General features: G+C 39.9%; 1 protein-coding gene across 2 annotated transcripts in view; it reads left to right on the plus strand.

Moving 5' to 3' along the window:
* tmeff2a (transmembrane protein with EGF-like and two follistatin-like domains 2a) overlaps positions 1–15,743 on the plus strand; it is a 166,476-nt gene that overhangs the window by 84,559 nt on the left and 66,174 nt on the right. For both annotated transcript variants that reach the window (XM_059342571.1, XM_059342572.1), the window contains exon 4: positions 6,726–6,752. In XM_059342571.1, coding sequence (XP_059198554.1) covers positions 6,726–6,752 — 27 coding nt within the window. The remainder of the gene's footprint in view (positions 1–6,725; positions 6,753–15,743) is intronic.

Here is a 15,743-nt window from a genome sequence, read left to right on the forward strand (position 1 = left end):
TGGTCACTAGATTAAAAACCCATGTGTCCTACTGAGCTGAAAATGTTGCTATCATGTTTGGCTTTGATGGAACGTAATTTCAAAGGTGCAAAAACTTGCACTACATCTCCCCTGACAGCTCCTGCAGCCTTTAAAGCTGCTAATACTGAGGATTCAGATTTGTACATGGCCCATGCAGCTCAGCATCACAAAATGTGAAGAAATAATAAAGCAGTAAAGTGAGGTTAATAACAGCTACCACAGAGGATTCCTCTTTTCTTTCTGTCTTCTTTTCCCCTCTTCTAATCAATGGCGCCAAAAACTGGGAAAAAATCACTTCAATCATCTTTTGTCTACAGAGGTAACATTTTTTTTTTCTCTTAGCACTCCTCATCTGCTCTCTTGCTCACTCTTCAGTGCCTCTCACAAAATAAAATTGTGTGGTATCTCCTCTTTGTGACCCTTCATTTGGCAGACAAGCGGGCAGAAAAGTACGCATGTGCCTATCTCCCTTGCCATTTCATTCTATTTTCTAATGCCAGTCTTTCTCTCCTGAAACCTCTGCCCTTGTGCAGATACTAAAGGTTTTTATTGATCTCCCATGAACCCCTTCTGACTTCAGCCTGATCCTTCAAGCTAAGCCTTTTCATGAAACACTGCACATTTAGCGTCCCACATGTACCAAGGTCAGTGAAATTCTGCAGATTTAAAGGGAGGTAAGACAGAGGAGGGCAGTTTTTGTAGAGGGTGGGCATGGAGATTTTTTTTTCTCCAAGGTGCCCTGTGGAGTTTTCTTTGAAACAAACGTACACCAAATGTGTAAACGTTTCTATTTATATTTGTTGTTACTCAGCGAAATGCATTTTGTGCATCCTTGAGATCTAAAAACGCGTTGTATGTAACATTAAACACTTGCAACCCAAGTCCGTTTGGTTAGTCCAAATCAGAGTGAAATTGATACATTTGGTTTGTTTTGTATGTAGTCTGTTTTGCTTTCACAGTGCAGAAATGTAAGCGGACCAAATAAAAAAAGATTTGAAGAGGGTCATATACGAAGGTGGAGGGCTGAAAATCTACTCACACTATTATTTCTTATGAAAAATGTAAACAATGCAACGTGGAACCGAGCGCAAACCAGGTACCTTTAATTATAAAGCGGTCCTACCACAATGTGCTTCTACCACGAAGGTAAATATTAAGTTATTTTGAGCAATATGTTTATAATTCTGCAATGACAAATTAGCTTTAGCTCAGTGGTAGCCTACAGAGTGAACCTGAAGGAAACGAATGTCCCACAATCCACTGTGTTTTGGTTCATTACCTTTAATTGGGTTGAATTCTGGTCAGATTACGTTCACAGTGCTATCGAACCCCACTAGGGTCCGTTTGGAAAAGGACCGAGACCCTCTCTGCAAGTGGTCTAGGAGTGGTTGTTCAGATCTCCACCAGAGTATGATTGGAGTGTCACAAGCAACCAAACGAACCGTAACAAGGATTTAACCGCACCAGTTCGATTAAAATGGACTAAACTGGGGGTGTCCCGGTGGCTCACACTGGTAGAGCGCTTACCACATGGCCATGTGCTTGCTGCAGTGAACCCGGGTTCGAATCCGGCCTGATGTCCCTTTGCTGCATGTCTTCCCCTCTGTCTCCCCCTTTCTATCTGTCTCTATCAAATAAAGCAGTAAAAATGCCAAAAAAATAATCTTTAAAATGGACTAAACTTTGGGTTGTGAAAGCGCCCTTAAATGCATTTGGTGCATTAACTTCACCTCTCAATGGAATACATTGAAAGCAGTAGCTTGAATATGTACATGCCGTCTGTATTTGCATGTGCATGTCATCCTGTCTTTCAGCTCATGCACAATACAGCCGTAACCAGAACAAACCCATAAAAACATTTCTCCAGAGTGCTACAAGTCCACAGGGATCTTTTAAATACATTTTGAATAGATTTGCCTTTTTTGTTCACTGAGTTATACGTGCAGTAATTCTGACCTGGAACATTGAGGATGCACAAGGGAAATGGACTTAAGGGACATAATTATGAAAGATCAATCCCCCCCCCTTCCATTCATTATGTTTCACAAAATTACCTTCCACTTTATTTCACTGAAGCAGCGGGTGAGATGCATTTTCTTCCTCTCTTAAATTGATTTTGCCTCATCCACCTCATGCAGAGCTTAGTGTGATTGAACTCAAAATACACCTGAAACTTATGACAGGCATTCACAGTGAAGACCATTTTCCTTCCGGAGGGGGAGTATGATAGTTTGAGCTGATATTATTACTTATTTTTATGACGGCATGCTCAGTTTATCGTTTTTTATTTAGATTAGTTTGGATTTGTTGTTATTTTGGTAAAAAGTACTCTTCCTGATACGGATATTAAAACAATGCTGTACAAAATACTGTACAGTGAACAAATGTTTACATACATTTCCAACAAGATCTCTAACCTAAACGACAGATTGAACCATTTGTCAACACTACCCATTGCGACACATATATGCATTTATCAAAATAAGAGTTTTGTGGCTCATGGTACCGCGGATTGTTCTAAAAATAGCCAAACGTCAGGATGGTTCGCGGTTGTAAAAAAAGTTGCAGTTTCTGTGAATTTAGGCTACAAAACCACTGACCTAGGTTTAGGGCAAATAACTTCCTGGTAAGAAGTTATAGAAGACAGTTTATGAAGTAAATAACTGTACCAGAAATGCCAGAAGTTAAGCCACATAAGTTGCGTAAGGGTCAAAGTTACGTAAAAGAAAAAAAAGGAGGTTACGTAAAAGTCGTTTCTACAATTCTACAATTCTAGGATGACATTTCGTAGACGCTTTTATCCAAAGCGTTTACATGGGTTCGACCCATGACAAGGTATAAAGAGCAACAAAGTCCACGTTAGGCTATGCAAGTTAATTTATGTGACAAATGTACTGATTTTATTGATGCACAGCGTCTCCGCTGATCATAACCGCTAATCGCTAAGTGAAGACCTTATGTAGCAGCAGCACATACACACTGTACTGCTACAGAGCTGACTGTAGCTAACTGCTGCTAACGCTCGCTTCTTACTCTTGTGAGACCCACTTCATTCAGGGTATTGCCCAGTAGTCGAAACAGCCCTATAGTTTTATGTACACATACTGCAAACTAATGTATACATGCCCATTTTTGCCGATGTCTGTCCTCATCCTGTCTGTAGTTTCTTAAAATGTATTTTACTAGATTCTGAACCTCCAAATTGTTCCATTCCATTAGCAAATAGCTTTACCTGTGAGCCCTTTTTTGAGTACTTTATTTCTGAATACAGATAATTGGATTGTTGCTTGTACGACGTACAAAGTGCAATTTGACATAAGAAAAAAAAAAGATGCAGAGCATCTTCTCATAATAGATACACCACTTCTCATTTTGCAGCTATATTATTAATGTGGCAGTGCTGCAGGGAGTGCAAAGACTGGAATAGAGGGTAATTACAGTAAAAGTGACTTGATAAACAAAAAGTGTATCATCTACAACTTTTTCTACCTGCTAGTCATGCTAGTTCCAACATGCATTCAACTGTTATCCTCAGTGTACGGAGTTATTATTCCCCATGTGTTCTGGTCTGACTTTGGCTTTAGTCCTTACACAGAAGGCCAACCATCTTGTTTCGGTTAGTATATCAGTTTCAAATCTTTATTGGCGGCTCCTTACTCCCTCAGCATCCAAAAAATGTAACCTCAAACCAGAATTGGAAGAGTGTCTTAAATGTCCACCCAGGAGCCAAGCACAAGCACATTCCCCTTTTTCAGTACAGTTAGCTGCACTGTAATACATGAACGGAACAGTAGATTAACAGTAATGCTTGTATGTAATGGTGATTCATCTCCGTGGTCATGCATTGTCCTTTATTTAATGATACGTTTAAGATAATTTGAGTTATTTGAAAACCACTTTCTGTGCAATCTTCATGTGATTATAGCATCATGCATTCCCCTGATGGTATCCTATGTAGATAGCTCTTGTATGTTAGGAAATTGACAATCCTGATGCAGTGTGTGTCTCTTTCACTTCATACATGAGTGTCTTTGGGTTTGACAATCTATGGTTTTAAGCTGTCCATCTGTGGACACATGCAAGTAGTCTTGCCATTTATTAATAAAATCGTATTTTTCATAATAGCAGCTTTGAATAAAACAATAAGTTATATCGTGTAATTGAATAAAAAAGTAGCAATCTAACATTATGAGTTACAAAAAAACAAGAATTTAAACTGTTGTATTGTGTCATTTAACCCCAATCTGAACCAAAACAAAGCCTAAAATTGTGATATTTCTGTCAAAATACTTTTATAATATGATCAAAACCTCCCATAACGACACATACTGTATGTGTGTTTGTCAAAATGAGCATTTCGAAGCTCACAGTATCCCGGAGCGGGTTAGAAATAGCACATGATTATACATACATCTACAGTTCACGGTTATAAAAAGCCTGTAGTTTCTGTGAATTTAGGCTAGAAAAAACCTGACCTAGGTTTAGCGGAAATAACTTTCTGGTCAGGCATTATATCTGTCTGTCATCAGTCTGTTCACCCTCTTCTCACAGTCAACTTTGACCATATTATATAGTAATCATAATAATCAGTTCATCCTTGAGTCCAAGTTCACTGTGACCTCACAAAACGTGTTTTTGAAACCATATGCTAATTATGGAAGAATTTCACACAAAAGTTTAATAGTGTAACAAAAGATCAAAAGTCAACTTCACCGTGTCATCCTAATGTTCTGCAATGGTACTTTTCTGGACATTACTCACTGCCATTACTCAGGAACAGAGGGGGAAATTGTGACCTTATCCAATATATTCCAGTTAACAGTTGCTATGATATCTTACTAGAAATGGCCGTTAATCGAACATCACCGACACTTTTTAAACACATGGTAAATGTTATGTTATGATACTCCTTGGTCAGGTTAATGCAACAAAACTACTTGGTTAAGGTAAGGAAAAAGATCAGGGTTTGGGTTGAAATCACTACTATTGTAGCTGTAGAGATGACGTAGAACTTTCTTGTCATAACTACTAATGGATGCTGTTTGAAAATACAATAAACAGCACCTCCTGGCTCCCAATTACATGGGTTATCTATGAATTACAGTGCATTACTTTTATAGGCATGTATCCAAATAGTGAATGAGAATAGCCATTTATTTCCTTGTTAGTCTTCACTATATAAATACACTTACCTTCTGCTGCTGTAGCCCATCTGCTTCAAGGTTGGACGTGTTGTGCATTCAGAGATGGTCTTCTGCAGACCTTGGTTGTAACGAGTGGTTATTTGAGGTACTGTTGAACCAGTCTGACCATTCTCCTCTGACCTCTGGCATCAACAAGGCATCAAGGCTCTCTGGATATTTTTTCTTTTCCGGGCTATTCTCTGTAAACCCTAGAGATGGTTGTTAGATCAGCAGTTTGTGAAATGCCACACAAACTGCTCATGCCAACAATCATGCCACATTCAAAACCACTTAAATCACCTTCTTCCCCGTTCTGATGCTTGCTTTGAACTCCAGCAGCTATTCGTTACCATGTCTAGATGCATTGAGTTGCTGCCATCAGATTGGCTGATTACATACTGGCATTAACAAGCAGGTGAACAGGTGCGCATCATAAACTGGCCGGTGAGTGTATAATGAGTTTGGACAGTCATGGATGTAAAATGCACCTTTGACTGGTTGGTGATTATTTTGGTTTCATCCAAACATTTCTACTTCCACACCTGCACTATAAAAATGACTGAATTATTCATTGGAAAAAAACAAACTGTCAAATAAAGGAAGAAAATGTTCTTCCTAAAATTAGACTTTCAAATTTGCCAGTAAAATAATTCATGTCTACTTTAACTTTGAAGGCATTCGAACCCCACTGATTATAACCAGACTCTGACTGATTCATCAGAGAGTTGCTTTCCCTTGGCACAGCGGCCCGTCTTCTGCTCTGACTCCTCACACCGGAGAGATGGTTTTATCCCGTCAGAAAAGTATTTTATCGACCCAAAGCTCATGTCATTAAAGTATCAGGACAGCTTGCTGGTCAGACTCCCATGTGTTTTAGTGCGTGCACCTCTTATAAACCCATCTCGCATGAGTATTCATATGCAGCTGAGCTATTATCCCCCCTGCGGTCCTCCGAGGCCCCGCGTCTGCTCTCTGGCCCTGGGCGTTTTAGCAGATCGCTTAATGCCGCGGCTCATGTTACACGGTGGCTGTTCTTCGAAGTGCTCATCAGTATCTCTTTCACAGCCATATTGTTAAACAGTTCAGTAAGCTCAATGTGTTTGAGGGAGCTTTACGCAGATTCAGTGTGAAAGCCATGGAGAAGGAGTCGCTGACACACAAACACATTGACAATTCCGAGTGTCTTCCCACAGTTCTACCGCGGTTGCTTCACAGTCGGAGGTGTTATCATGGAACGGAGGAGATGCACAAAGCCTCAGGGCGCCCTGCACTTCTCTGTTTTCTCTTTTTTCTTTTTGGATTCTAACTCTCAGTATCACTTTCTGCACCATCTTCAGAGGAATCTCATCTCGCTCGAATGCACCCACAAGCTCACTCTCGCTCTTCACACACACACAGTCACAAGCAGATATTCACACTGGCCCGAAACACACATTTCCATATGCAGAGGCACACGCTTATTCAGCTAATGTCTGTGGATGTGTGAGCCTCTGGTTAATAACTGTTTGTTCTCCTCCGCAGATGCAGGCTCAGGATCAGGAGACGACGGTAAGATTACTCACCTCCTCCTCCTCCTCTGTTCTGACTCCTCATGCGCTGCTTTTTAATGTACCTCTCTGTGTTCATGGTCTTCCTCCACTGACTCTTTGTTTGCAACTCAGCAGCACATCAACAGACATGTGAAGTTCAGGTTATTTAAGGGGAAACTCCTGAACAATAAGTATACATTCATGAATGCACTTCAGCACACAATATGTCAGTTTTTGCTGCTAGGGGTCTCTCAATCAATAACAAAGTATGTGGTTTGGTGACAATATGAGGGATCATGGGAGTTGTTGTTTTCAGTGTTTATTGTTCAGGAGGTTTTTACTGGGAATTATCCGCAAATGTCTCCTCAGTTTCACATTAGAAATCAGTGTTTCTCAGACACTGTTCTGCAGACAGGGGACCTCCTGCAAGCTGATCTGTCACAAACATTTTCTCTTGTTTCTCTTTAGATCCAGATGTCAAATGACTAAAATCCTTCATTGGATTGAAATATTTAGTTAAAAGCCACCAATTTCTCAGTGACTAGGCCAAACCCTAATTAATAGAACAGATTTCTCTAGATTTGAAAATTGTTGGAAAAATAATAGTGTAGTAAATACACAACTGAACAACATACATTTCATAGGTTTCGTCATTTTTAGACATTTTTATGTGCAAAAGTGTCATATTATACCTTTAACCCCAAGTAATTTCGGGCCATTTTATGCTCTTTTGACGTCTTGCATTTCTCTGATAATTTTTTTTTTTTTTTAATGGAATAAAATGGAATTTATATAAACACTTTTCCAAGTGGGTTATATATTAAACCATTTGAATTTTTACAACTTCTCCTGTCCCCTCCTCTCAGCTCTGTGTAAACACCCTTCAGTTCTTCCAAATGGTTAATTTTTGGCAAGATTTTAAATGACACATGTAGAATAAAATATTTTGACAGGATTATCATTTAGGCTTTGTTTTGTTTCGGAGTGGGGTTCAAGGACAGAATAGAACATTTTAAATAAAAATTAAAAAAACACCACAAAACTTACCGGGAAAAATCGATACAGCATAGTATCGCGATATTTTTCAGTCTTATATTGATTCATGGCCACCAAGTTTCGATATTCTATATCATATGAATCTAGAAGATCTAAGGACTCTATAGGCACCATGTGCATCAGGATATCGTGTCGGGAACTTATGTCGAAATCATGCTGAAAGTTAGGCTTTGTTTATGTTTCATTAAAAAAAAAATCAGAGCAGTGAAGCTTTTAGTTGAGGAAAGTTGAAGAAAATGCTGCAGTTGTTGTCGTCCATACAAGTTTGACATCAGTTCAGTTCAGTTTGACTGAATACTTTATTGGTCAGTCTGTGGGTTTGACTCTCATTGTGGAGAAATAAAAAGACTGAAGTGAGATGAATACACTGAGAATTTTCTCTTATTTGACAAAACAATTATTGATTGAATTTCATTTTGTGCACACAAAATGCTGTTAAACAGTTAAATCACAATATATTATATGACAATACTCAATATATCGCAAAATGCTTAAAATCGCAATAATATCACATCATGACTCAAGTATCAGGATGAAATCGTATCGTGGGGCCTCTGTTGATTCACACCTCTATCGTATACACATATAACCATGTAAACATGTAAATATAACCCCATATGAATGATAATGTGGCTCCATATTCGCTGAATGTTGCCAACACAATCACCACAGCAGTGTGATAATGTGATAATATGTCAGTGTTGTGTTTACAGCTTGATACATCGATCACTTTTAGATAAGATAAGACGAGATAAAACTTTATTGAGTCCCTGAAGGGGGACTTGGATGTTGCAGCAGCACAAAGACTGCAATGGTACAGATAAATGGAGAAAGAAAAATAATAATAATAAATCTAAAGCAGGGAGACAAACATTTCAAAGTAAAGTGACAGTGGTGTGGTTTGAGTGACAGTGGTGTAATTAATAGCAGCAGAGACAGTGTCTATGTTATCTTCATGAACTCCAGAAACAGACAGCATCAGTCTTTATGAATATTATTTCAGCTTTTTAATTTGATGCCAGACGGGACAAGTGACAAGCAACAAAAGAGCTACCTCACTCTGCCAACAGTCTTTGTTTTGCTATATCTATATCAATACACATTTCATTGCCTTTATTATTCTGCTGTTTATTCCCAGCTATGCAGGGTAATTCAGCAGTAGTGTATGCAAAGAAAAAAATCATATCAAAGTGGCCTTGATTGCATCATAAAAGAGATTTTTTTTTGTCTTTCAGAACCGTGTCAGAAAATTATTATAATAAAAAATGAAAGGCTGGTGATGGATTTTTCTGTCTCGGGCTGTTTTCAAGTCTCAGCGAGATAATTTTCAGATCATGCTGAAATTTACAGCCTGGAAGGAGGGAAAGTAATTTGAAAAACTGACAGTATGGTTTGGGAAAATGGTCAGCAATTACACAACGGCTTGTGTACGTAGTTGACTAAAAACATTATTGGCTCAGTCCTCAGGGAATCCTAATCTCAAACTCATTCATTTGACTGAGGTTATTTTTCTTGTCGTACTACTGGGAAAAATACAAATCCACTTATACAGCGTGCACTGCTGCTATAATTGTCCCAGTGGAAATACTCAGGACTGGTTTCAAACAGACAGTGCATACTACACATGGAACTTCTTATTCAGGATAGTGTTAATAAGGCAGTAACAGTGGCAGTATTGTCAGGATAGCGCTAATATAAAACGCCATTGCTGAAAGCGGGTGATAAGTGTGTGTGAGTTCATTGTAATAAGATGGAGAAGAGCTTAGGGGCTGCTAGCGACTTTTTATAAATAACTTTTGTGTGAGTAACTAATCATCTAAAACCTCCAGCTGATTAATAATGTGTCATTCAAGTAAAGCTCTAATTTGTTGCCTAATTGACTAACAAGACTCATCTGCAGCGTCAGCCCAGACAGCACGCAGCCACTCGGCTCGTGCATATATTTACTCTGGTCCGTCTCGATCTGTCGTCCTGTGTGTTTACCCATGCAGTACCTTCATTAACTCTCATGCATGGGGCTTCACCAAGCATATATGAGAGGGAGAGATTGGGAAAAAGATTAGTTCACCCCCCCTAAAACTAAAAAAAAGACGGTAGACAGACGGATGAACGAGCGGAAATGAAACTGGTGCTAGGTCAACCAGGGAGAGAGGGAGAGAGAGAGAGAGAGAGGAGAGATAGAGATGGAGAGAGAGTGGGGGTGGACAAAGAAATGGCCTGAGGAAAGTCGCAAAATAGATAACAGAACTGAGGAAACAGAAGGCGAGTGATGCAGAGATGGAGGAAGAGAAGGAGGGCAGGCAGCGATAAGAAACATGAGGAAGAAGAGACGCAATATTCAGAACGTTTTGTGAGTTTTCTTTGAATGATATTATGTGACGAGGATGCTTGTGACGCAGGCTTGAGGAGGAGAACCTGAAATTGCATTGTGGGTTCAGATGTTGGTTGTAAAAGCTGACATGAGCATTTGTCTCTTTTCCTTTTATTTCCATCAAGCAAAAAAAAAAAGGCATTTATGTCCAACTCTCTGTGCTGTGCTGATTCTTGGACAAAGAGCAGACTTCCCAGGTGTGTTTTTCGGGGTTTTATAGCAAAACAACATCATAACTTTCCCTGTAATTGTAGAGACACAAACATCTTTCTTGTAAAAAGACCAGTTTTACAGGGAGAGGTCTAGAATGAAAAACGTTAAAAGAGAGCATATGTTCTGAGTAAAATAAGAAAGATCGAGAAGTTCTCATAAAATAGCCTATATGAAAAACAAAATTACTACAATCCTCTGACAATAACTTTGTCAAAAAATAGCTATGTGTTGAAGGGATAGTTCTGGGATTTGGACATTAAGTTGTGTGAAATACTTGCCAGTAGTGTAGTGGAGGCAAAGCTATTGGCTTTCTTGCTGATCTGTCAGAGTTCTGGCCGGTTCTGATCGTAGAAAAGATAGATCTGGCAAGCTGGTTTGTAGAGACACAAACATCTTTCTTGTAAAAATACCAGTTTTACAGGGAGAGGTCTAGAATGAAAAACGTTAAAAGAGAGCATATGTTCTGAGTAAAATAAGAAAGATCGAGAAGTTCACATAAAATATATGAAAAACAAAATTACTACAATCCTCTGACAATAACTTTGTCAAAAATAGCTATGTGTTGAAGGGATAGTTCTGGGATTTGGACATTAACGCCTGGATTCCACTGGATGCGTAACGACTCCGACAGGGGTCTGTCCGCAACGGCTGCGTATCTACGCAGTCCGTCAACACCCACCGGATCCGTCTGTGTCGGAGCTGTTGCGGACAGCAGAGTCCCGAGGACGCACGAGATCTCGCGAATTCACGCCTAATCAATTGATATAACTGGAAGATAATCAACATCTCCTCGTTAATGACTGGAGACAAATCCAGCGACTCCGTCTTAACGAGCGCTAACGAGGTCGGCCGGCTTGTTAATGAGCCGGCCGACCTCGTTAGCGAACCCGAGGTATTTTATTTTGAAAATATACCGGTGTTTTATTTTGTGTCTGTGCAAGACTTCCTGTCCCGAACGATCTGCTCTGTGCTGAATTTATGCGTAGTGCTCCGTCGTCCGACAAAAATAGAAGCTCTGCGCAAGTGTTGCGAGGGCTGTCGGATGGCCCTGCGTTGTCGGACTCATTACGCAGTGGATCTGCAGTCGGTGGAATCTCACACATTGATTATAATGGGTGCGTAACGGCTCCGACGACGGATCTGCAGCCGTTACGCATCCAGTGGAATCCAGGCGTAAGTTGTGTGAAATACTTGCCAGTAGTGTAGTGGAGGCAAAGCTATTGGCTTTCTTGCTGATTTGTCAGAGTTCTGGCCGGTTCTGATCGTAGAAAAGATAGATCTGGCAAGCTGGTCAAGGGTCACCAAAACTACAAGGTTGTACTTGTACATGAACTAGTTGAACACTAAAAGGTCGCCCATTCCACCACAAAACAATGGTACTATTGCGGCTTTCCTGTTCCTTAAAGCCGCTTGTGAGGCAGAGAATAGGTCCTGTATATTGATATGACGCGCTGCTGCTGCTCCAAGGAAGCACACCGAGTCCAGGGAAGTTTTAAGTGGTTTTAATGATTCTCAGCGGCTTTACGCGTACGTAAGATGTTAATTGTGTATTGAAGCAGATTACAAAATGATAACAAAAGCGGTCAACAAAAATTACGGCTTCCTACACTCGCTGCTCCCTTCACCCGTGCAGGTGAAGCACACTCTGATTTAACCCACCTGTGAGCTGTCAACTACGGTGCTCACATGACCCGAAACCATGGCAACAGGTTAAACACAAAATAATCAATCAATCAAGCAATATATGGCTCCTACAGGTACTCAACAATGGAACACTTCAGAAACCAAATTCACTCTGTACTATTTTCCCGGCTGAAGCTCAGCAAGTAAGCTCATATATTTGCATCCACTACACTACTGGCAAGTATTTCATCAGGGTCTCTGCAGGTTTCAACAAGTCAAATGTAATACTTTTTTAAAGACTTTTTTAAGACCATAATGAATACAAGTTAAGACCCATTTCATATCCATACTGGCAAAAAAGTACAAAAGACATGAAGAAATCTGTGGCCCGGAATTACTTGCAACTTGTAAGTTCCAAAGTTTTCTTGCAGAAGGTGCCCTATGCTTCATATATGTTTCCATCCACCGGCTTCAACTGTGCATTAAATAGTTCGTTCTGGAGACACAAAACATTGAACTTGCACTTACCCATCTTGCACAAGTAAGATAGCTTTCTTTAAGTTTTCTCCGCCATGCCATGTTACAGCATCCTCAGAAATCGAAACATTTAAAAGCGAGACTGAAGTTAATGCATTTGTTTGAAATAAAAGTAATTTTAATACATTTTATGGGATTTTAAGATATTTTAAACATTTTCAAGGCCTTAAATTCAAATAATTGAATTTTAGATGATTTAAGACTTTTTCAGACCCCACGGATGATCTGTTCATACAACTAAATGTCCAAAAAACAACTATCCCTTTAATATATGAGTGACCTGGATTTCAAGTTTGTGAAAGTGTAAGAAATCGGTTCACTGGTGTGTTTATTGTCACAGTTCAGGAGGTACAGCTCCCAAGCAGCAACCTCCAGGGCTGAGGTTTGAGGAAATGAAGCCAACCCTGAAGTGCATTAAAAAAAAAACTGCAGTTACCTGAATGACCACCTGAGGCTGCCTCTAATAGCCAGTCAATTCCCATAGAATCCCATGTTAAAATGCCCAACTTACATCAAAAATAAACATGTTTACAGCCTGGAACAAAAAATGTCTACTTCTCTCGAGCTAATTTCCCCTTTCAACTGTATAGTGATTGAATATTTATATAACTCACCCTTTTATATTATATTAACCCCTTACTGATCGAACAATTATGACTGGAAAGCTGAGACTTGAGGATTCAATGAGCCCAACTTAATTCATGTGTGATGATGTCAGTCCCCCATAGTAACATTTCATTGTAATGAGACTACTTTTTAAAACTTGACCTCACTGTATAAAACACTGCATAAAAAGTGAGATTTGTGGCAGTAATCGTCCCTGTAAATTGCTGTGGAACACCCAGTCAACTGGAAGTTTCAGTCAGCATCGATAACTGAACTTCGCAGTAAACTGCTGATAACTGCCGATAATCTCAGACTTTTGCAGGAATTATCAGGCGTCCATGGGCACCATAATGTGGGTTTTCATGCAGTGAAATGAGCTGCTGTGACCTCTAGGATAATCACTGCCTCATGAAACATTACAACCAAAAACTAAACCTAGAGCATTCATGTGAGTGCTACCACAGGTGGCGTGTTTCAGCAATGAGGCCATTTTCATATTAGCCGGGAATTATGGGAGACATTATGGAGACTAGATCCATGTTTTATATAGTCTATAGTGGTTACCAATGGGCAGGCAAGTGCCTTACATGATAGCTTCACCACCATCGTTGTGAATGGGTGAATAAGAAGCAAATTGTAAAGCTCTTTGTTCGGTAAGGTAGGAAGTCAAGATAATAATGCAGTCCATAAGACCTATACTAAGACTGAATGTTACTTCATGGTCAGAGAGCATATTGAGGTCATATCCTCACAATGGAACAGTAGTGTAGTATTTACTGTGTGGGAGTCCTTGATGCTTTTAACGTTCGCCGCTCTATCCTGCTCTTTATTCGATTAAGGGAAGTTCACACTCCAGCAACCCAGTGTTAGCAGAGATAGTGATACATTTGCATTTACAGTCTTTTCTTTTCTAATGTTAAAAGTGAAACAAATTGTTTGAAAAATGCAACCAATGATCTAACCTCTGTTTCCGAGAGGTTTTTATTCAGCTTTTCAGTGGTCTCGGAGGCTGCAGAGTACTTGGGGAAAAACAAATATTCATAGTATCTCTTGCTGTCTATGTAATAGACTCACAAAATGCTCCATGCTCGCCAAGAAGGTCTCAGAAGTACACTCTGCCACTGCGAGCAGCAGGTCAGCCCTGCTACACACATGCCTCTCTCCACAAACTTTCATCTAATGAGCAGATTTATGCAGGAAAGTAATTAAAGTTTTGCTCCTAAAATGTTAAAATATTGTCACATTTACTTAAAATTAGTTTGAAGCGACTTAAAGTCACATATATGGGAAAAATGGAGTGAAAAGGGTGCAAAAAGAGGAGGTAAAGCTTAGAAAGTGCACAAGTTATACATTATAACATATTTCCTCCCATGGGAATATATTACAACATTTAACTGTCGTCAAAATAAATAAATAAGAGCAGAGGAAATTGAAAGTGAAGAATCAGGCAGGGAAAGGGGGAAGAGTTTCGACGTTGAAATATCCACATTAAAATCAGCCATCACCCTCTGAAAATAAGTTAGAGAGTTTTTTTTCTGAGTATCTCCACAGCAGCTCGTCGTGAGTGCTCACCTTCTGAGACCTCTGGGTGGTTTAAAGTAGAAGCTGGAGCACTGTCCTTATTCTGAAACTGTCAGATAAATTTGACGAATCGATCATTCAGGAGGAAAAGAGACAATTAAGAAAAATAGCTCCGGGCCACAGAGGGTATTTGTGCAGTCGGGGGAGTGAGAGGCGAAAGAAGAGGGCAAGGACAGGAGGAGGAGAAACACAAACATAAAGATAGAATCATAGCGGAGGTCAGGAGAGATGGAGAGATACAGTAGGACGGACAGAAGGGAAGGAGGAGGGGAGCTGGCGGAGGTGGAGGAAGGAGGAGAGCTGCTGGTGTTTTATGAGCGGGGGAGAAGGTTAAAGAAAGTGGCTGTAAAAGGCGTGTTGGACTCCTGTAGAGGAAACCAGCAGTGGAAAGCCATCCAGGTAAAAATCAAATGTATTTTAATGGCCTATGATAAATCCACACACATAAAGCTCCGGTCAGCTGGGTGGTTGCCAGTTTCATGGGTTGTAAATGTGTGAATATGTGTGTGCTGGCTGCAGTACATGTGTGTGTCATGGATGTTCAAGGGTTTTCTCTTGTTTATTTTTATCTAATAAATGAGACCACAAGTCAACCAAACAGGGAGATGCCCTCGGGACATGAGTCTGGTCACATGGTCCCTTTAGTCAGAATCAGACATTTGTCCAAATCAGATTGTACAATGGGGTAATTGAATTGGACTCACATGATCATGTAAGGACAAAGGACAACCAAAAGCCTTGAACTAAAAGATGTCAGTGGGTCTCAACAAGTCCTCAGCAACTGTGGAAAACAAGGCTGCAGTTATAGCAGACAGCCTTGTTTAGAAACACAAACATTTATGACAGATTTTATGATATGAGAGTGTAACTGAGTTAGGGTGATGTAAGAAATGCTGTTTATGATGGATGCTATGGATGGCAATGTCAGTCAGGCCAAGTGGAGACTAAATGTCTCCACAGCAACTGGATGGATTGCCATGAAATGTTATATCCAGGTGGGAGCAGTCCTAAAATGAGTCAGAA

Source organism: Centropristis striata, chromosome 10 (genome assembly GCF_030273125.1).
Source record: "Centropristis striata isolate RG_2023a ecotype Rhode Island chromosome 10, C.striata_1.0, whole genome shotgun sequence".
In the NCBI taxonomy this organism is placed as follows: domain Eukaryota; kingdom Metazoa; phylum Chordata; class Actinopteri; order Perciformes; family Serranidae; genus Centropristis; species Centropristis striata.